Source organism: Lagopus muta, chromosome 21, assembly GCF_023343835.1.
Source record: "Lagopus muta isolate bLagMut1 chromosome 21, bLagMut1 primary, whole genome shotgun sequence".
Classification (NCBI taxonomy): domain Eukaryota; kingdom Metazoa; phylum Chordata; class Aves; order Galliformes; family Phasianidae; genus Lagopus; species Lagopus muta.
Window position 1 is genome coordinate 2,137,660 of NC_064453.1, and position 22,886 is coordinate 2,160,545.

Genomic DNA, 22,886 nt, shown 5'->3' on the forward strand with positions numbered 1-22,886 from the left:
TGTAGTGTGGAGGAATTCGAAGGAGTCAAAGGGGGGAAGAAGAAAAAGTGAGGCAATGAGCTTTATTGAGGCTGATGTCTTTCTGGCTATGTATTTGATTTTTGCAAGGTTGGGAATATAAACCAGACTGTGAAGTCGTGGGAAGAATGCTTATTTTTAACCACTTAAAATCGAGGTGAATTCCAGCTCCTCATTCCACTAAACTGATTTGTCTTTACTGCCCCCAAGAACAAAGGAGTCATTCAGTAGCTCTTGTATTTTTAATTGACTGTCTTCAAAAGGGTGCATTACATCTGGGGGGGAGGTCTTAATGCAGTAGTAAACTATGCAGGGAGTTGTACTACACAGTCTCTATCCTACAGCAAGAACGAACAAGATACTTTATTGCGTGAGAGATTCCAGAGGCTTTATCTTCCCCTCAGCACAGAGCCTCCATTAAGATTAATCAGTCACACATACACATTCCATAGGAGAACACAAATCATACGGAATCTTCTTATCGAGTTAATGAATGACTCACCTCCCTCCCATCCCTTCCTCCTGTGCGAGGAGCCCAAGGCAAATGTCCCACAAACCCGCACGTGTTGAGTTCCACGCTCAGCACTCCAGGTCAGAGACAAAGATCCTCTCAGCTCCAGAAGGAATTGTTTGAAGGAGTCCATAAGCAGAGCTGTGGAGGGTTTGTGTGATGGACTGTCAGTGGATGGAGGCTCTCCAAGCACAGCTTTAAGAAAATGAATCTTTCATATGCAGACCAAACAAGCAACATATTTAAAACAGAGCAAGCATTAGTGAGGTGAGGTGTTCCCACTGATGCTGGTTTCAGTTACCAGAGATGTAGTTGTTTCTTTATAGCCATAAGTGCCAAACTTTGGAACTGGGCTTTTCATGTGGTTTTGTCACTAGCTGCTAGAATTGTCTTATTTTTCAATTCCCCATTCTGAAGAGTAGCATAGTGACAGCCAATTCAAGCGTGGAGCCAGAGGGGAAGAACCAGATTTACTCATCTTCTGGAAAAAATAATAGTTCTTAAAATGAGCTAAAGCTTAGCACAGGGTAGGAGCCCAGGACAATGAATCTTAAAAATATATTTTAAGAGTGCAAAGGATAGAGCCAGGAATGATAGTGCTGAAGTCTGATGTCCCCTAATTAGCCATAGAACATGCTAATTAATCTCAATGTAGCTGCTGTAGGACGCATATCTGACTTGCTGCAACTGATTGCAGGTATGTTGCAGTCGTTTGGTCACAATCCAGGCAGCACTGTGCTGTTGTGTTGTTTGAAGGTATGTTGAATGAGAGACCAAAATAACTGCTTTGTATGGCCATGCAGTCTGGCCTTTCTTGACTTGCTGCTGCTCCTCGGGCTCAGCTGAGGGCTGAGAACAGTGTAACCTGCTGGGGAAACAAAGTTCCAAGTTCCCGAGTTTTCTGCTCTCTCAGACTGCTATTAAATCCCAAAGCAAATGACTTGGGGGAGCTGAATCCTTCAGAGTCCACCTGGGATCTCTGTGTCACTGCAGCAGATGAATTTAACGCCATTACCAGTGTTGATAAAACTCAGGAATTCAGCAGGCAGACATGAACAAACTTCTCATAGTGCACCCAGCAACGCTGCCCTGGGCTGGCACTGCTTTCTTGTTCCACTCCTCAGAGTTCACCAACAAAGTTTGCCATAAATCACCCTTCCCCCCCCAGGAAAACTAGATTATTCATTTACTGCAAAATGTCTTTTACAACGTGTCTCCATGTCCAGGCCAAAGACCAAATGGGTATAACCTCTTTTCTTCTTTTCAGAAGTCCTAGAGCCTTTGACCAGGTTTCCTCTGTGTACTGTATGTTCTCTGTACTTGTTATTTTTTCTCCTAGTGCTTTCACCTTCCATCCCTGAGATGGTATACTTTGGGGATGCCTATTTTGAAACATGTATTAAATACACTGGATGAGCTGAAGGTAAGCTGTGTGTCAGTGTCAGTGGCTGTTGACAGCTTGCAGTCTTTCTCTGAGTGCAGTGCCCGGAACAAAAGGCCAGTGCAGTAAACAGCTGCATCCTGAACATGCTCACAGGCTGCAAAAATACAACTGTATCAACATTTAATAAATAGAGTACAGGAAATAAGCAAGCAATAGTGAGGATTCATCAGTTGCCTTTTGTTTGTTGTTTGTCAGGCAGGTTTATACAAGAGAGGGTACAGATTTGGCATCTAGCAGTGGGATTGTCAGCTCCGTCCAGCTGAACCCCATCTTCAAGCTTTGCAAGAACTTGACTGAGGATGGCCCTCAGGCTTTGCAACCAGGACAGCTCAACAGACAGTGCAGGCTGGGAGATGGTCTGTGAGCTTCCTGATTTCCTCTGTAGGTCCCTCCTTTTCATCCAAACCTTTGTTCCAAGCAAGATCTCCTGCTCTGTGGGGGATCAGTTCACGCTCAGGTCTGTCATGCCCTCTGTCTGTGCTTGTACCCTGGGGCTTCTGTAGCTGGGAAGAACACAAAAAGCATGATGTCAGCTTTGTTTACCCGTTCTCCAAATCAGACTGAGTCACAGATCTGCTGACTCTGTGGTCATCATCGCCATCACTCTGCCCTCTTGGCGGGAAGAAGGCTGTGCTTCTGCTCTGTCACAGCTGCTTCTTATCTCTTATTTCAGCCTATTGAGAATCCCTTTGTGTTTCATTATAGTAAGTGGCTTCTGGGTAGTGTAAGGAGGAAAGCAGATGTCATTGCCTTGGTAGCTGTGTTGAGTAGTTAGCTTGTCTCTCCCTTGTTGAAAGCCAGCTTTCATCAGCCTCCCCCCATCCTTTGTCATCCCAAATCACCACCAAAACCCCTGCATGCTTTTCCTCCTGCCTGTAACCATAGTGCCACTAGGAGGAGCATTGCTCTTCAAAAAGAGGAGAAGAAAAGAAGAGCCAAGCTCAGGGCAATGTCCTTGGAGTGGTGGTAGCTGTGATGAAGCCCTGTTGACAAGCTGGCTGATGAGCACAGTATTTCAGCACAGCTCTGCAGGATCTCCAGCACCCACGTCCCCTTCAGGCCCAGGGTCTTCCCTTGTGCCCTGACTCACCTGGCTGCATGTGCACCATGCGGCACAGCCCCTTGCCCGGCTGATCCTTGTACATGGACTTGACACACACTTTGTTTGTGGTGCCTGGGGCCATGTCTGTGAGGAGCACACTGTGGATTTGTGGTGACACACTGATGAGTGATGAAGGGCCGGTTTGCCGCCGGCACCTGACTCGGTAACCGAGGACCTTCCCATCTGCAGCATCCCATGAAGCCTTCAGGGTGTTGGAACCCAAGTCTTCAAAGCGAAGATGCCTCACTTTGGAGCCCTCTAGAGAAAGGAGAAGATCCTTGTAACTGTGGGCCTTTGCATGAAGCAGTTGTTGTAGCCTCATAGCAGCTCAGCCATATGCAGCCCATAAGAGCAGTCATACAGTGTGCGGCCAATTTGCTTTCAGTCATAAAATTACAGAACCAATTAAGGTTGGAAAAGACCTCTAAGATCTCTGAGCCCAACCCACCATGCCCACTGACTGTGTCCCTTAGTGCCACGTGTCTATGGTTCTTGAGCACCCCTGGGGACAGTGACTCACCACCATTTCCTAACATCCAATCTGCCCCTCCTGTGGTGCAACTTGAGGCCATTACCTTGAGCCCTAGGCTTTATGCATCTGCAACACCCTGAGCGCATATCACGAGCTGCTCACCAGAAGCTGCAGTTCTCCTCTCATCCAACCCCAGGAATCAGACTGTTATCAGGCCTCACCCAAAGGCAGATCTGTGCCCACACCATTCCCTATCAGCACAGTGCTCACCTTCCTGAGTGCATGCTTTGGCTGACAGCGATTTCTCCTTTCCTGAACTGTAGATCGCAGTCACCGTCACCAGATAGGTGGTGTTGGGTGCTAGGTTCTCCACAACAGTGCTGTTGTGGGTGCCATCCACCTCCAGCAGCTGCGCTGAGTCCCCACGAAGTGGCCCATACAGGACCTGGTAGCTAGTCACACTGTCTGGTGTAGGTGCCCAGCTGACCTGGAAGCTGTGCGGCCTGGAGTCTGAGATGACAATCTGAGCTGGACTGATTTCCTCTGAAAGAAGCACGAAAAGATGGGAATGAGCATGCAGTTCATGGCATCAGGATGCTCTCAGAGGAGCACGATGGACCTGGCTTCCAGGAGGTGGAAGGTTTAGAAAGGCTGGCTGTACTCAAGTGCTGCCCCAATCCCTCCCCTCACAAAGGATGCCCCAGTGGTGTGCACCCCTGCCTGCAGAAGCACGTGACCTTCTCTAGCTGCACCTACAGACCTTGCCTTCTCCCAGGGCTCTGCTTTCTGCCATATCCAATGATTTTAATGTTGGAAGGGCATCTTCTGGCCCTGTACTAGGCAGCGCACAACTTGTTTCTAGGAGAAGATCTGCCTGCATCGTGTCAGCAAAAAGATGCCTTCCCCTTGCTTTGTTCTGGCTTGACTGCAACCGTCTGCCTCCCCCCATCAGACCAGGCAGCATGCAACACAGACTGCCCTGTCTTCCTCTCTATCTGGGAGGCTCAGCATGGCAGAACTTTCCTTGCATTATGGTTATGCACACTTTACCTGCCAGGGTGGTAACCCTTATTGTCTGGGGAGGGAAGTAGTGGACGTTGGATTCAGGAACGAGTGCCACCTCATACGTAGTTTCTGGAGCAAGATTGCTCAGTGTGAGGCTGGTGTGAGCCCCGGACACCTGCACTGTCCTCTTGGCTGCCAGGTCATCTGTTGGAGCATACTGCAGGGTGTAGTAACCGGTTTCTTGAGAGAGGAGTTGGGGCCACGTCAGACGGAAGCTACTTGATGTGATATCCACCACATGGAGCCGATTTGCTTGGATAACATCTGAGAGAGAGGCAAGAGCAAGAAATCAATGATGGCAGTTGTACACAGGGCATGGAACACCAGAAATGCAGGCCCTTTGGATGGGAGATGTGACCTCTGGGGACACTGGATGACAGATGAAGTCACCGAGGTGCAGCTGAGCTCCTCGATAACAATTCAGTGAGCCAAAAGTTCACGAGTACAGACCCAAATTCTCAAAGCCACGCACAAAGCTTCAAAAATGACAGGCACCTGGAAACTTTGCTTCTAACTGGTGGCATCTAGAGACAGAAAGAAGCTCTGCTATGCCTGCACCAAGCAAAGGCAGTCTCATTTTTTTTTCTCTGAGCTGTTGCTTGGCTGTGGGGTGGGCAGCAGCACTGCTCCCTCCCAGCACCATGGACATGGGACTCTGCAGCCTCCTGTGAGCCCCACGGCTGGAACACAGAGGAGCCAGGAACAGACGAAAGGTCCTGGTGCCAAAAGCTCTGCCAAAAGCTCAGGGAACAGAAATGAATGAGCTTGGCTGCAGGGCATGGGGATGCTGCAAATAAATCGGGAAGATTGAAGTGATGGGATGCAGCACCCAAGGATGAGCTACGGCACGCCCAAGCACTTCTGCTGCCACACGACAGCTGATCTGACCATTGAAGAAGGAGATAAATCCAAGAAAGTAGATGCTCATTGATTTCCTTCTCAGTCCCTCCGTGCTGGCAGGGGAATCAATGTGTAACCTCTGGCGCTGGACCAGGCAGTGCCCTCCTGGGAGCACTTGGACACAGCTCAGACACACTTGCCTCCTGCCTGCGGGTGACTCACAGGATGAGGGTGGACACAGAAGCACCATTTCACAGCAGTGAGCTCGTTGGCATCCTGTGAATGCTGGCGAGGTCAAGATTAGACTTGCAGGAGTGCTGCTGCTTTTATGATGTGCACAAGAAATGCAGTCAGGCAGCAGATGAACCCCTTCTGCCCTGGATCCATAATCCATTCTGCAGGAGAGGCAGTGGGGTCTTGGGATGAAGCACCTCTGCTTCATGGCTTTACTTCCCTGCTTTAACATGGATGGGGCAATATTTCCAATTCTGGAAAGGGAAACATGCTTCTCCATCACCAGAATGGACATTCAAGGTTTGGGATCATTTTCCTGGTCACTTGCTCACGGTCAGTGCTACGTGAGGGTGTTGGAGGAAAGGGAACCAAGGCTCATTGCTCTGCAGCACTGATACATTCTCCTTTCATGACACTTTTATACCATGTGGATTCAGGGTGCACTAGAAGCTGAAACAGCTACTTGAAAGGAAACATTTGGGATCTGCATGGCACCTGTAAGACAGAAGGTCCCATACTCAGATCGGACAGAGAACGTGGCCCCTGGGTGTGATTTGCTAAATGGCAGTGGCTGAAAATAGGAAGAAACTGCTACACAGAGAGGATTCTGCACTAAGGGGTTACTTGGACACACCACAGACAGCTCTGTCTGACTCACACAGCAGAAACCAAGTGGGGAATTAAAACAGGACTTCCAACAGTGACAAAGCCTCCAGAAAATGAAAGTCTGCAAAGTCCCAGTTGCTTGCTCAGCTTTCCAAACAGATCCAAAGGCTGAGGCAGAACCCCTGCTTTGTGATCATGGATGCACGCTGCAGTGGCACAGAGGACATGCACTGTGCAGCTCAGCATGCAGCGTTCCTGGCGCTGGTTTCCCAGCACTTATCCCTTGTCCCTCATTCTGGCTTTGGCTCTCTCCAGACTCTTTCCTAGGTGCTTTAAAACACTGGGCTGTTAGAAAGCAGCTCTCTGCCTGTTCTTGCTGTCTGTGCAGTCACAGACGTGCCAGCAGCTGCCTTGCCGAGCCCAACAAACTGGGCTGGGAATTTCTTCCAAGGGCTGCACTGGCCAAGCTGCTCTGTAGATCTGGCAGATGCAGAACACGTTACAACAGGGGATTTGTGGAACAAAAACATTCCTGTGCTGAAGTCTTAATTCTGAGAGCAACAACCATCATTGCTAATTGCTCGTGGTAAGAGAGCACTGACTGCCAGCTACTTGTAGGCAGGGGATGGGTGCCAGCACCCTGCCTGAGCCATAAAAGCGTGCAGGCAGAGCTCAGGGGCCAAAGCCTACCCAGGCACACAGCTTTCGTACGTGCAGTGTGTTAACACGCTCCTGTGGAGCAGGAGATCTGTTGGTTTTAGGGGATTTTCAAGCTTGTCCTGCTGCAAGCTCCCCGAGACCGCAGCCCAGCCCCAGCATACCTAGCATAGCATCTCGCAGCTCCTTGGTGATGATGGGGAGGTCATCCACGTCCACAAAGTGCAGGTGCTTCTCAGGAGGCTGGCTGGCAGCAGCAGACAACTCCAGGTAATTCCCCCGCCCTGTGCTGACAATGAAGACTGTCACTCCCATGTCCTTCAGGAGCTGCATGGGCTCAGAGATGTCGTCACTGGAGAACCCATCCGTCACCCAAACCAGAACCTTGGGCACATCTGGCCGGGCACCAGCATCATTGCTGAAGAGCTTCTCCTTGGCAAAGGAGAGTGCTTTGCCTGTGTTGGTGTCACCCATGAGCTGTCTGGTGTCCCGGATGGCTTGCTGCACCGTCCCACGGGACAGGTACCGGTCAAAGGGGAACTCCATGGTGGGGGTCGTGCTGATGTGGATGATGCTGGTCTGGACATCGTTGGGGCCAAAGGTGAAAGGCCGCACGAGGTCCCACATGAATTCCTTGACCTTGGAGAATTCATAGTAGGAGACGCTGCCAGAGCTGTCCAGTAAGAAGAGGATGTCTCCCTCTGAATTGGAAATGGAGGGCTGAGGACCTAACAGGGGAAGAGAGAGGGGTGGTTAGAGAAATGGTGTAGAAATTGGGAAGACTTGGTTTTCTTGGGCCAGATCTCAGAATGCTGATCTCAGAAGCTTGCTGGGGAGAGACTTCAGCAGGCACCCTTTTTATTGCTGTTACTTACAGAGAGAGGGCTCGTGGGCTTTGTACTCAGCCCTGCTAGCAGCTGCCTGGGAGCTTCTCATCCCATCACCCTGTGTTTGATGGCTTTGTTTGGACCCTGTGGTGTGGACAGCTGGGCTTTGCTGAACCCTCTGAGGTGCACTGAAGTTAGGGTATGCCCAAGGCTGTTCACTACCAACATACACAACAACAACAACAAAAAAACTATTGGGAACAAAAACTGGATCCTAAACCCTCTGAGATCCAAAAACCTGCATTGGGTTGGACTGTCCAGGAGCAGGCAGTGGCATTCCCCCTGCCTACAAATGAATTTGTTTTACAGTCCTATTTCAAGTTCAGGATCAGGAGTCAGAGTAGCTCCAAAAGCAAACCCACATGCCCTGGGTCCATCTCTTGCTGCTGAGAAAATGCCTTGGAGCTGTATCAGTTTGCACTGACACCTCTTGTTAGTCAGCACCAGGCTGTTCCTGGGCACTTTCTTCTCTCAGATGAAGGAGGACATGTTCCTGGTGCTGGGAACATGGATTTGGGATCTTTTTAGCCAACATTCTGCTTTCTGGCAGCTTTGGAGGTGTAAAAAGGGAGGAAAAAAAACCCAGAGCAGCGGTTGGTGCCAGCCTGCTTGGGCTGCTTTGACAGGGAAGGAATGGGGAACGCAGGGTTGCCAAGCAATGTGGGACCTGGGGCACTGATGGGCTCAGTGCAGCACACAATGGCTGAGTGCTGGAGCTGCGTGTGGGAGGCAAACCACAAGGCAGCAGACAGCTGAATGGAAAGGCCCCTGCAAAATTAATTGCTCGGAGGAGATGGCTCCTGCAAAGAGCTCTGCCCCTGCAGAAGGCACGCCAAGGCAGGCCCCGAGACAAACGGGAGGAGCAGGGTCACAGAGCCCCTCCTGGGGACTGCTCCCAGATGAAGACACAAATGGCAAACCCAGGGCAGGAGTCAGGGGGTGCCAAGGCATGATGTATGTGTCCTCAGGGTGGCACCTGGCACGGATCAGATGTGCAACGGTAACTTGAGCGCTGGCTCTGTCCCATGGCAAGAACATCAGTGTCTAGGTGTGAAAAACACGCTGCAATGAGCTTCTGTGCTGCTACAGAGAGCAGAGCCACCCAGGGCCAGGCCCTTCACCTCCCTGCTGCATTACGTGCTGGCTGAGAGCACAGAGCCATACCAAACCCATGACGAAACAACTGGAGAAATGGAGAACGATGTTGCTCAGAGGTGACTAAGCCAGAGATGCCAAGAGGAGGCAGGAGCAGCTCACGTCCAGCTCTGCGTGACCCAGCACGACTCAACCCTGTGCAGACACACACACCCAGCAGCTTGGCACTCAGACCTGAGCAGAAAACACAAGCGCAGCCTGGCCAGCTTTCTGCTTGCCCACGGCGATGTGCAGCTCCAGCAGCACGTCACACAGCACAGCCAAATCCATCACCTCCAGGTCCTTCGAGCTGCTGCTTCACCAAGGCATGCAACACCGGTTCTGCTGTGAGCTCCTGGCTGCGTGGAGCTGCAGCTTCTTGCTCTCCCCTCTACTGGAAGGGCATAAAGCCACTGACTTGGCTGCCAAGCTGTAATGAGGGATTTTGGCAACACAGTGGCCTCTTCCCAGCAAAAAATCATCTATTTTAATTTCTCCCCTCTGTTCCCCATTATTTTGAGTGGCGGTGTTTGTTTCCTGAGTGTTGCAACAAGCAGCTGTGAAAGCTTCTGGTGCTGGCAAAGGACATTGCTCCCCCATGGCAAACAAGGTCACGCATGGAGAAACTTGGAGGTTTCCCCTGGGGAGCAGACAGTAAACTCCTGTCTTGCCAAAGTGAATTCCCCAGGGAAACAGGGTGGCATGCCACATGGACACCTGCTAAGGGAGAAGGATGCTGATGGAGAGCCAAGAGCCAAACCCTTGTAATGGTGCTGCAGTGTGCCCTGCAGCTGTGGGCACAGCGAGGCGGGCGGAACGTCAGCATCCTGCGGACATGGGTTTCACCCATCACTGCTGGGAATAGCTGCGTGGGTTAGGAAGCACTGCAGGAAGGGCTGCAGTTTGACACCACCACGTCCTGCCTGGGGGGCAGAACAAACAGCCCAGCAGCCAATGGTCACCAACAGCAAGTTGTGCTGGTGGGCAGTTTGGTATTTCAGAGCTATCTGAAGTGGTTGTGATCCGTCATAATTCAGTTCCATCACTCAGCCCTGTGTAAGATGGGAATGAAGTCCTCTCTGTGAGACTTTTCTGCTAGAGAGGATTCACAAAAACATCCTCACTGCAGTGATGCTGATTGTGGCTGGGCACACCACCATCCTTCCCTTCAGGCTTTCTGTTCCTTCATCTTTCTTGCTGTTCTTTGTCCTCCATCCAACACAAACATCTCCCCTATGCCAGAGGTGGGGCTTTGGGGATTTGTTACCAGCAAATCCCTGCCTTACGCAAGCAGCTGCTGTTTTCGAACTGTTTTCTCTCTTTACAGCAAAAAAAGGATCGGCTGCTTGGCCAGATGCCAAGCAGAGATTTCTCACTTTTGTGGGGCTCTTGGAGAAGGGGGGTCCACAAAATCTCCTGCGCCATCAGCCCTGAGCACAGCCGGAGCCCGAGGAACAAATGTTGGCAGCATCCTTTTGTCCCCCTCGGGCTGATGCTTGTCGATAGGCGTGGATCAGTCGTGCAAAGAAGGGTTTAGAAGGGATCAGTTGAGAGCAAAATGTCACCATGGAGTCCCAGCGCTGCTTATTTACACACTTGGCTTTTCCAAGAGGAAAATAGCCAGGCGTGTGCGTCCTGCTCTGAGATGCTGACAGGAGACATCCGTTCCAAGAGCTCCCCTCAGCTGGGACCTGAACACGTGCCATGTGCTTCATTTACGTGGGACTCAGTGCTCCTAGAGCAAAAAGGGTTCCACAGCCAGAAAAGATCGTGTCCTGTCTCAGTTAACTATGCCTTAAATTCCTCATTTGTCTTCCCTTGTGCTATTTGGCCACGCAAAGACAATTTTTCTGCTGAGCTGAGTGTGGAGGGTGAGCAGCATTGTCTGCACCTTTCCTGGGGGCTCTCTGTTCAGTCCCACTGGCTGCCCAGCAGCTCCCTGTCTTTGTCCCCTGAAGTTAATGAAGCTGCCTCCGCTCACATCCAGCCAAGACCCCAGGAAGCAGAGTTATGACCACGCATCCTCATGGCTCAATCACTTCCCCTCGCTGCATGGTGATGGCACACCACAATGGCTCCAGACAGGAGCCCTGCCAGGCTGGCTGTTTGCTCAAGGTTGCTTTTGGGAGTGGCCGGAGGTGCCCACATAAAAGTTGCCCACAAAAAGCAGGCATGCTGCCCACCAGCAGGTTCTCTTCTTCTAGTTTGCAGTTTGCAAGCCTAAAGTAAGCTGTCAGCAGTGCAACAGCATAACTGCCTCTGGGGCATGGCATGGGCAGGGACAGCCGCACAATTCCTGAGCCAGCCTGCACCTCCAGACCCTTCTCCACAGCTTGGGTCACCAGTGGGCAAAATCCATTCCCTGTAATGGGATCTGAGCAACAGTCACTGTCTGCTTTGCCTGCTAGGAGCAGAATTATCCTGTCCAGGCACAACAGAATTTTATGTCCCCTCTCACACTTCTCAGGTTCAAACTCCAGGGAAAACCAGCTGCAGCCAGCAGCAGTCCCAGAGCTGTTCCTTCTTTTACTGAGCACAAGGATCCCCCCCAGTAACCATACCAGCAGTCCCTGCCCAGCTAACCAGAGAGAGACACTCATCCCCTCCGTGTCCCCCTTCCCGCTGTCGGCTCTGACACCACACCGCAGGCGTTCTCCCCGAGCAGCAGCCAAGAGAAAGCATTGCAAGGAGAAAACGTCAGGACTGAATTATACGAGGTTAGGCAGAGGACAACAGGACAGGTACAGTATCAATCACTGCTTTCACTTCTCTTAACCAGGGTGCCCAGTACACGGGGAGCAGCGACTATCAGGACTCTCCCTCTTACTGCACTAAACTCTGCCAGCTTCTTTTCCAAGGGAGGTAAGTTTTCTTTCTAATATAGCAATTTTAGAAACATTTTCCTTCCTTTTACCCTTACGCCAGCAGAGTAACACCCCAGGGGAACAGCAGAGCTATGGCAGCAGTGTGACTTCAGCTCAGCTCCTGTCCCAGCACGGTGGGGACCCCGCAGCACTCACCTTGGCCAGGTGCTTCCTGCCCCGCAGCGAGCTGCAGCCACACACCAAGCACAAGAGCTGCCTCGGCCAGCATAGCAAAGTCCAGTCCTGGGCAAACTACCTTAAATCCAAAAGCTCGGCTCTGTGAAGGCAGTCGAAAGGCTCAGCATCAGTCATATTACGTGCAGGGATCCAGCAGAGCCCAGGGCAGCTTGTGAGCTGCTCATGCCTTGAGATCCGACAGTTCTTTCTTTCGCTGCGCCGTGGCACAATCTCTGAGTGCTGGAGGCAATTTTCCTTCCTCTCCACGTCCCCCTTGGCTGGGGATGGGGTGCGCTGCCCTCCCGAGCTCTGCTTGCTGCTGGGGTTTGCTCGCAGGCAGCGGGCGTGCAGCTGGGCTGGGGTGAAAAATCTGTCCCGATAGATGAAACGCCGGCCCTGCGAGACACTGGCAGCAGTCCAGCTATGAGGGAAAAAAAAAGAGAGAGAGAGAGAAGCTCAGTGAAATCCAAAGCTCTCTCTGCTCTGGAATGAACTAGAAGAAGGGAAAACGCGTATAGAGAGGAAAGAAAAAGTCGATGGGCCGGGGAGCGCGCCCTGCTCAGGGAATATTAGCTAATCCTTTGGGAGGAGGCTGTGGAGCACTCCTAAGGTCCTAGCGCTGCCTGCACAGCTCCAGCCCTGCCCCACGCGGGGCTGCTCCTGCACAGCCCTCTGCCCACCTCCCTCTGGCCTCAGCTTCAGGCTGCGAGTCAAAGGGGGCTAAAGATAAGCCCATGACTGGATGGAGAGGCCAAAGAGCTTGGCTGAGGGCATGTGCCAAATAAAACTCCACCAGGTTTTCCCCTCTTGGGTACACAGCCTCTCTATATTCCCCCTAGATGGAGGAGTTTCTTGCCAATCAACAAAATCCCTGAGCAAACCCCACTTCCCTCCTCACTTCTGCCCTGCCACCCATGTCTCTGCCTTTGGCTCCTGCTCAGCAGGTGGAGGTGACAATATTCCCCTTCTCTTTTGTCCCCACTTTCCGTTCATCTTGGTTATGTAGATCCATTTGGGAGCAGAGAGTTTGTGGTTTAACATGACATCCTCATCTCAGCTACAGCCCTCAGGGGTTACTGCTGCATGGAGCCCTGAGCTGCTCCTCTCTTGAATTATTACCACCCTACAGGGGATAGCAGTTTTCAAGGAAGTAAAGCAAAATAGAACGTTCAGCTAAGCCACACAGCCATCAGTGGAAAAAACATATTGCATATGGTGCTTCTGGACAGATCCAAGACATTACAAGCAGAGAAAAACTGGAAAATTACACTCAATTATGAAGAGACTCATCAATGTCATCTCCTCTGACAGGGGGAGTGACAACCAGACAGGATGAAAAGTAGCAGAGGAGGAAAGTTTAGAAGCTGGCGGGATTTCTTAAACCGGTGAGCCATATTTCCCCCAATTTGATTTTGTCTCTCCTGGGAACTATAAAGAAACGAACAGGAATTATGAGCCAAGGAGCTGTGCAGGCTGGAAAAAATCATATCCAAACTCATCAAGCAAATGGAAAGTCAGGACAGGCCCAAGAAATCAGATCCAACTGGGAAGCCCCGGAGCCAGCCAGCTAGTTAAACGTCATGGGCACTTGTTTGTGCTTCTCCTCCCTGCCCCACCTCAGGCAGATGGGCTGGGTTTGGTACCCAGCTGCACCACGAAGGAACGTTGTAGTATCAGGTTGTATGATACCCCATACCCCTGTGTCATGAACTTAGGGGAATGACTCAGCCTCACCCACTGATTCATGCGGGCTAGAATAAGCTTCATCCCAGGGACACAGAAGAATTTGATACCCCTACTCTCATCCTCCACCATGTGACCTGACAGATCATAGGATGGCCTGAGTTGGAAGGGACCTTAAAACCCATTCCTTTCCCCCTGCTGTGGGCAGGGTTGCTGGAATAGGCAGCACAGGGCCCATCCAGCATGGCCTCAGGCACCTCCGTGGATGGGGCACATGCACTGCTCTGGGGTGCATCCATCTGGGGTGCAGTTCTCCAGCTGGGGCTTCACAAGGACACGTAAATACCCTTGTCATGCTTGTCCAAGTCATTTTGGAAGGCATAACTTCCTTCATTAAAAATAAATATCAGCCCAGCATCATCTCTGCTAGAGCACCTGTAAGTCCTTGTGGTTAGCAGGGACAGGTGCTGCAGAGGTGCAGGTGCTCCAGCACAAGAGCTGTCTGGTTGTGGCATCTTTTGAGGATCAGTCTTTCAGGGAAAGATTGCACAAAGCAAGTCATACCAAGAGCAGTGCTCCCAAAGTTCCTCAGCTTCTCCATCTGGATCCTACCATCACCAAGGCTCACGGAACCTCTGGGCACCTTGTGCTATCAGCTGTCTCTCTCATTCTCAAATCCACATAGATCCATTAATGCTGGTCCACATTCAGCTTGATTGCTGATGCTCATGGATGAGCACTCAGAACCCCTTGACTGGAGTTGGTGGGAATGCAGAGATGATTTCCTTGCATTACTCACTTCCCAAGAACACTTCCCATAGAAGAGTTGCTCATAATTTCCTTTTTTGTTTGTCAGTTTTTCAGTGTCAATGCCATTCAGTCTCACACCCTGCAGCCTGGAGAGATTTCAACCTTTATTTCCTTAGAAGTCCTGCTAGGATAAGAGGAAGCAGGAAAAAGCAGCCTGGAAAATCATTAGATCTCACACAATTTAACTTTATTTTTAAACTTTACTGTAAAGGACAGCTCTTGTTTCCAGTAAGGCTGGTGCTTGCGTATGCTGATGCACGCTGTGTTCTGGAGCCAGCAGCATCACCCTACTTTGATCCCATACAACTGTGGCCAGAATGGGGCTGCAGGGCTCAGCTTATGACCTCCATCTATCATAACTCAACCAAAACTTACCGAGGGCAATTGTGATCATCTTCCTACCATACCCAAGTGATAATCCAGCTCAGGAGTAGTTAAAACTTGTTTAAAAAAAAAAGAAGTACCACCACCAACCAATCCCTACATTTTGATTGTCCACTCTTCCTTGTTTCAAGGGTTGATCCTAAATCACAGGGTCTGATTTGCATGGACAGTGTATGGCAGAGCTCTGCCCGTGGGGAGTTTGGTGGTGGCTGCAGCTGCCAGGATAGATGCAATATCCTCTGAGGCAAAATCACAGCTGGAACAAACAGGCGGTTTGGAACACAGCCTTTCTTCAGCTCTACATAAAAGCTTTTGTTTGGAGGGAGCTATCTATATATGGGAATTTGGAAATTCCCCATTTGGAAAGGAAGTGAAGCAGCCCTGTAAGCAATGGGAGAAGGATGGTATGAACTTCCCTGGACCCACAGGTGGGCAGCAGCCAGGCTGGGCAGTGGGGGCTCAGGCTGTGTCACAGTGGAGGTCTCAGCAGCTCCAGGCTGCGTTTGTGCAGGGCATGAACTGGGAACTCTGCCGACCCCAGCAGTGCCACTGCAGCAGGATTGGTCCCTGTGCTGGCAGGTCTCAGTTAACACTGTGCCGTGCCATCTGCAGGTTCAAGTCAGCTCTTATTTCTGTTATGACTTTGGAGACAAACTACAAAAATAGTTCACTCCCGGCACTCCCCAGCTGTATTTATCTGCAGAAGTTACCCAGTGACTCCAGCAACTGTACAGCGAGACAAGATCTGGCTGATGCTTCTTCCCAAGCATCCTGAATCACAGAACTGCAGTCACTTCTAGGGTGAAGCACGGCACATTTTCAACCACATGCAGCAACGTCACACCAAAACTTTGGAGATGGGAGAAAGTCACCGAAGGGTTTTACGCTAAGAGAACGCAGCTGCTCACGTTGGAGCCATTGGAAAGGCCTCCTCCCATCACAAGCACTGCAGAAGTGGCTGTGGACCCTCAGGCAGCACCCAGAAGGAAGGAAACGCCGTGTGGGCCTTGCTGCTATTTCCCTCCAGCACCGTGTCACACCAGGACACACTGTCCTAGTTTTCTGTTTCAGCTGCTTATGTGGAATGAAGGAATTTGTGGAACGAGCACACAGGTAGACACAGGCACATCACATGGCTAATGCAGAGAGGGACAATGTTCTCTGAGCAATTTTCTGTTCATGCCAGGGATCTGAGCCCCTCTGGCTCCTGCATGCCATGCGGTGCACTCCTCGGGCTGTTTGAGGCCCAGATAAGGCATGCTTGGATGGTTTGGAAGGAGTCAGCTTGTCACGAAGTACCAGCCCTCAGCTGGATCCCAGACACCAAAGTGACTGCACTGAATCTGTGGGTCATCACAGTGAGCTAAAAGCCAGAACAAAAGGAGGCACTAATTGATGCCGTCATTCATTTACCCTGAGAAGGAGGAGAAGTTAGGTCAAATGGAGAGGGGAAGGAGTGCTGTGCTGAGCAGTGGCCAGAGTCATGGCCAAGCTCAGGGTGCCTCTGCTGGGACAGATCTCAATGCACTCCATCCTTTCCCACTTTCCTAAGGGCATTTCCACCTGGAATTTGTTTCTGCAGTACTCCAGGCAGACACAGCATGCTGCTAGCTCCTTGCAGTGCCTCTTAGGAAGCATGTCACCAGTGACCGAGGAGGGATGTGTTGGTTTGAGTCATACACATTTCGGAAGCAGAGACAGCAATTCTGGGCCTTTTCATTTGTAAAGGGCAACTTTTATCACTTTCCAATGAGATGACAGTGGTTGACAACACTGGAACATCTGAATAACCCACTGAATGACATCTTGCTGATGAGGACAGCTTGGCTGACAGCAGGCTCCATGGTAGGTGGGGGAGCCGACCCCAGTCAATAACTGAACACCCACCAGCAGCAAGGAACCCACAGGTCAGAGCACAGATGCTTTGGGAGTGAAGGAAAGCCACATGCACAAGCAAAGCACAAGGAGTTCATTCACTGCTCCCATCAGAAGGCAGATGTTCGGCCTCTTCTTGGAAACTGGGGCCTCATGCAAGACATGCAGAGGTTACTTGGGAAGAGAAATGTCACAAACAAGAGTCCCCTCTTCCTTGTCCTTTCCCTGAGGGCAGCACAGTAAGGGGACCTTGATGCCAGCATGCAGCTGCCTTACCAGTGCTGTTTTAGTCACAAATCACAGCACCAGCTCCAGCCAACTGGGGCACACCACAGGATCTCCAAGTCCATGAGGAGCCCATGTAGGGCACAGAAGTGATGGGAGATGGGAGATGGGAGATGGCTGTTCTCCTTGCAGCTGTGCTGTGGGACCCAACCCTGTGTAGCAGCCTGGCTCTCGGAGCTGCAGCTGGGCCAGCTTTGTTTATGAGCTCACAAAATGACAACGAGTTCAACCAGCTCCTTGCTTTCGCCTCGCCTCTGCGATTTGCAGTGCTTTATATGCGTAGGAACAAGTGAGCTCATTTGCAGAGTTCCAGGAGCGGGTCAAAGAGCAACCTGATACAGAGGTGGAAAATAAGCAGGAGGGCTGGCTGCCAGAGCGTAGAGCAGAGCTGAAGCTCTTGGGCCTGACCTGAGTGTGCCAGCCCGCTCACCATCCGAATTTAGGGCACCTCTGACCCAGCCGTTCCACCTTTTCCTTTTTAGGAGAAGTTCTACGCATCATCTGTCCGACAGCTCACAGCTGGGAGCAGCTGCCTCACAGATCCATGGTAGTGAATGGGTAAAATAAGGAAAAACAGCAAAAAAAAACTCCCACAAAAAGCAGGAACAGAAGTGGCTCATTGCTCATTAAGAGGCTTCTGGATTTCTCTTGTAATGTAGGTCATGGATAGGCAGCACCTCTGGCACTGTCTCTCCCAGTTACAGAAGAGGGCCCACTGCTGCATGCAGCAGGCTGAGCAAATGGCTGCTGGGTTATTGTGGCAATTCTTCATCCTTCACGTAGTGTCTCCTCATCCTCTCCCCATGCCAGGGGTGCCAGGGCTGTCCACATGTATCAGCTTCCCAGCCAAGGGGGACCTGGCAGCAGAGAGCTCACTGCTTCACTGCTCCAATCCTGTTCTCTATAGCCACGACATCAAAATAAGGAGAGGCAGATGCGGATGTGCAACGACTGACTTCTGGAGTCTGAGACTGTACAAGAGCTACGTTCTGCATCCCTGGCTTGCAACCACGAGGTTGTATGAGAACACGGCAAGATCGATGGAACAGCACACAGCACTCGTGCCTGGTTGCACAGACTTCACTTTGCATGTGGAGTCATCTGGGGGTCCCCAGCAGAGATCCTCCAACACTTCAGATTCCTGCCTCATTTCCTCATACATTTTTCATTGCAATTTCCCCAGCTGGACCCAGACTGGGGTCTCATTTTGCATTCCTGGAACCAGAGAAGCTCTGAAACTTGGAGCCACCTTTAAGCAGTACAGATGAGGTATGGATGCAGCTGTCTGTTTTTAATCCAAAGACTATTCTACGCAGTGGATCTCTTTCCTTATTGCTCGATTCTTATCTGCTGACTCTATCCTGTCAGGAAAGCCCAGACAATTTGGAAAAAGCCAACTTTGAGAGAACCTCCTTAGAACTCTGTTTCCTGAGGAATTCCCAGCTACACAATAAGCTATGACTTATAGAGCAGCCAGGTCTTGGCCTCTCTCAACAATTGTAGCCTCTTGACCTGTCAGCCCAGGGGAGAGGAGACGATCTGGAGCAATCTGCACACACGTACAAGAGCAGCCTGGAGAGCAGCCTGCACACCGTGAGACGCACGCTTGGCCATCATCCTGGGCCCGGGCTCCTGGTTTGACAGATGGGGGAAGCTGGCCAAGACATTGATGAACGGGCCTCCAAGCACCCATCAAGCTGCATCCAGTCACAACAGGAAGGGGAAGCGGCTTGTGGTTGTGAGTTCCTACCAGGAGGGACAGCCTGGCCCCTGCCTCACGCACAGCTGCAGGAGCGCCAGCCAAGCTGCACTCCGTGCTCCCAGCCTGGAATTCGGGGGATATCAAGGCCAATTTCCCATCAGACCCCATGCCAGGTGGCAGTCAGACCCTCTCTAGCCCAAGCTCTGCCAGCAGTCTTCTGGTGGGGGCAGAAAGTAAAAGGTACTGTTCAGATTATGCCTTTGTACAGTAGCCTTTGAGATACAAGAAGTTCGGTTTAAATGTAGGTGTTACCCAAAAACTGGTGTGCTGTGATTCAATGGGCTTGGCACATGTGTGGCTCCAGCAGAAAAGCACAACCAGACTTGTCTAGCACAGGAACTTGCAGAGTCCCACTGTGGAGGGCATTTCTCTATTTCAGCTGAACTTCGGCTCCAGCGCTTGGAACAAGGCTGCCTGTACAAGAAGTGTTGTACAGGGCTCATTACTGCCCTTCTCAGTAGGGGGACAAAGCCATCTGAGCAGGAGCAAGGCTCCAAGGACAAAACAATCATCCTTTTTGTTGTAAGCCTAGCAAAGCAGCTGGGGAGAGAGTGGGAGGAGAGGGAACAACTCCTACCCAGTCTGCAGGGCTCCTCCAGCAACACTGGGAGCTCCTGCACCCAGCACATGGCTGGATCTGATGCCATGCAGCAGCAACGTGTGAGCAGCCTATAGAAGTCGTGTTATTCAGCCTGACCTTGTCAATGGCAAAAGCCAGAGTGAGATTGAAAGGGGAGAACAAGTTTGGAGTGATGAGAAGGGAAGGGGAAAAAGGAGTTCCATCCATCAGCAGGTTGCTATTTACAATGGAAAGAAGAGGTAGGACATAGGGGCTAGGTTGGAAATCCTGTTTCGTAAACAAGACTATCCAGGATAAAGCCTGTCCAGGAAACATGCCTGAGGGACACAGGGGGCTCAGCTGGATTCTCTACTGCTGACAGCCATCCTCCCATCATGAGCCCTGCCAGCCTCGCACTCCTCCCACGTCAGGCTGGGGAAATAGTTGCAATTCCAGCAACCCATGAAGAAAGAGGTGACTTGATGCATGCAAAGCAAGCAGAACAATTCCCATTTATTTTGGGGATAAGAGGCTGTTGTTCTACAGCTGGGTGCTGTAATGTCCGACCCATGGATGAAAGAGCAAATGCTTTCCTTGGAGACCACTGGTGCTATCGAGCTGGGATGTCCTGTCTGCTCTCCACCCCTCCTTGGAGGCTCCCAGCAGCAGCCTCTCTGTGTACAAAGCCAGGCTGGATGCCTCCCTGCAGCTGTTCTGAGAAGGCTGGTCCCAAGCTGGAACCCAGAGGAGCATCTTTTCTACAGGAAGGCACATGGCTCACGTTGGTATGAGCGTGAGACGGTGCAAGGGAGATTATGGCCACTGGCATCCCAGCCCTGCTGCTGCACATGGGCAGCTGCATAGCCCTGGGTCAGCATTCCTGGTAGGACAGGGCAGGGACAGAAGGGATGGCATGCAGTTCCCCACAAGAGTTACAAAAACAAGCCTTCTTCAGCAATTTTTCACTGCAGAGCCGAAATCATCCACATCCATCCAAGCTGACTGCCAAATTTCCTGAAGCCTACATTGTCCACCCCCAGCAGAGATGGGACTGGGGCCAGGACCCCGGCAGATGAAGGTACAGTTTGAGCTTTCCTAGCGAGTTGTCCGTGCAGCACACTGCACAACCCCTCCAAACATCTGGCACATAGGCATGGGCAGCTCCCCACTGCTGAACGGGATATTTTGGGATCTAGGTCAGGGGAATTATTTCCAGCACTTGCAGCTGGAAACGGACCCAGAAAATGTGAAAACAAACTTGGTTGGAGGCAATTTGGTAGCCATCTGCAATGCTCTGTCACTGTCTACTTCACAATGGGAAGAGAAATGAATTGTTTTCAGACCTGTTGATTGCATGGGTTTGCCTGCACTAATTAATTACTCTTGTAGGTATGGGTGGCATTAAGAAGTTATATTCCATCAACCTTGATGTCACAGCATTAGTCATGGCAGTTGGCAGTTCTACCTCCCTTCCACCCCATACTATTTCCAGTGCCTAATAGAAACTCTCCTTAACCCCTGAATAGCTGCTGGGAAATGCTCTGCAAACCTCCCACATCCCAAAGTGCAGCACAAGCAAAGGAGCAGCACCCAGAGCTACATGCAAGTCTGGCTGCCCTTCCTGGCCATGCAACCCTCTGCAAGCTCAGCTCAGCTCAGCTCAGCTCTGCCAGTAATGAATGTACACTGCTGGCACTTTCCAGTTTGGATTTTTCACCTTTGTAGCATTACCCAGCTCTGGGCACACCCCTTAGCTCTACAGTTAGATCTTACATGCCATACATTTTAGCAACAAGTGACCCAAAGCTCTGCCCCCACGTGCACTGGATGTCTCCCACAGTGTGTGACTGGGGCATGGGAAGTGGGACATGGGGAACTTGCAAAGTGCTGCAGCTATTTTGCACCAAGTTGCCTTGAAATAAGCGTGTTGGCCATCTCCCTGACTCACTCTTTCAGCTTTTTCAAACAAACACACCTCCTCTTCTACCCCACTACCTGCTCAAGGGCCAGCCTTCCTCACAGAGTGTCTCACCCCCATCTGTTTCAGAAGATGCATGAAGCAGCACCAAATAGCTCCAAGTAATGCATTTATCCTGAGCTGAGATATGTGACTGCTCATTTTTCTTCCCATCAGGAGAGGAAGGAGGAATCAAAGAGGCATTGCTCAGGCTGGGGAGGAGCTGAAGCCCACTGCAGGGTTTTCAAACAGGTTATCCTTGTGGAAATCTGCCACTCTGTAAGCACTTGTAAGTCAAATCCTGGTTGCTACCGACAACACAAAACTTGGCCATTCCAGCTGTTGCTCTCCTTCCCAGCTGCAGCACTGAGCTGAAAAAGCAGTGAGGCAATACTCACCATCTCCACAGCCATTTTCCAGCCTTAGTGCTTGAAAAATGAGGACAGCCAAAGCTGCCCATTGAAAAATGGGATCGGGGCCAAACGAAGGGCAGGAGCCAGCATTCCAGGCAGATGTGGCCTCAGGTGCTGTTGCTGTGCTGCTGCAGGCATGTGATTCCCCAGTTGCACACCCTGTTGTGTGCCCGTTGTGCAGACCCTACCCCATGTGTCCATGCTGCCTCCAGGCACGTGCCAGGGACATTGCTGCTCTGCTGCTTTCCATGTGGAAGGCACTCAGAGCATCCCTGCAGGGCAGCTGTCTCCTCTCTCCTCCCTGTGTGGGCTTCTCAGAGATGAAGATGGTGCACGGAACACGAAGAGCAGTGCTATAGGTGATAATGCATCTTGGATAACCCAGCAAAACTGTTATCTTTTCCTCACCATGTTACAGCTCTGATCCTCACTGGAATCAAACCTTTTCCGGGGTTTTAGATCGTAAAGAATTTGGTTTGGTAGGAAGCAAAGCAGCAGGCTGGATGGACTGCTTCTCTGTAAACCTGAACTGAAAACTTCTGTGGGCTGTGGACCAACAGGTCTCCTCTCCATTCTCCTATGAATTTTCAGACCTCTAAGCATCTGTAGCACAGCTGAGACCAGAAAGCAAATGCAGAAATGCAAGGCTCCGTGCAGGAGATAAGAACGCTCACACAGGAGATAAGGTGCTGCGAGTGGAAGGATTGTTTACTTCTCAGTGGCAGCAGACAGAGCTTTGGGGGTGAGCCAGGAAGGCGATGGAAAGGGATCCAGAGGGCTGAAAAGAGGTTTCTGCACGGAAGGGCTGGAAGCCAGCATGGGGCCAAGGTAACCACAGCGAAAATAGAAACCAAAAGGCCATTAAAGCTGAACAAATTAAAAGATGCAAGGTAGCAGAAAGTCAGAGCAGCAAAGGAGGCAGGTGGATCAGCCATCAGAGGAGGCTCTTCATCTGTCCCCATAAGGCAGGCAGACCCCAGTCCTCCTCCCAACTTGTGCCAAAGCAGCCTGGGTGCGTGAGCAGCCGAAACGCAGCACAGATTTGTGGCCTTCAGCAGCAAGAGGTTTGTGTCTGGGAGGAAGTCTGCTCCCCTGACTGCTATTTTTACCCCTGCTCATCTGGTTAGGGGTCAGGGCTTGGTTTCCT

At 51.1% G+C, this 22,886-nt stretch overlaps 1 protein-coding gene across 2 annotated transcripts; it reads right to left on the reverse strand.

The window, feature by feature from the left end:
• Window positions 1-246: 246 nt before the first annotated feature.
• VWA1 (von Willebrand factor A domain containing 1) lies at window positions 247-12,684 on the reverse strand. Of its 2 annotated transcripts, none has more exons than XM_048967626.1 (6): window positions 11,991-12,684; window positions 7,114-7,677; window positions 4,598-4,876; window positions 3,818-4,090; window positions 3,064-3,333; window positions 247-2,470 (listed from the first exon to the last, which is right to left on the reverse strand). In XM_048967626.1, exons 1-6 carry the CDS (start codon window positions 12,061-12,063, stop codon window positions 2,436-2,438), a joined length of 1,494 nt encoding a protein of 497 aa, XP_048823583.1. In that variant the 5' UTR covers window positions 12,064-12,684; the 3' UTR covers window positions 247-2,435. The 2 variants fall into 2 exon arrangements, with proteins under 2 accessions (XP_048823583.1, XP_048823582.1); XM_048967625.1 differs by having other exon boundaries at window positions 247-2,476; window positions 11,991-12,676.
• Window positions 12,685-22,886: the final 10,202 nt, after the last annotated feature.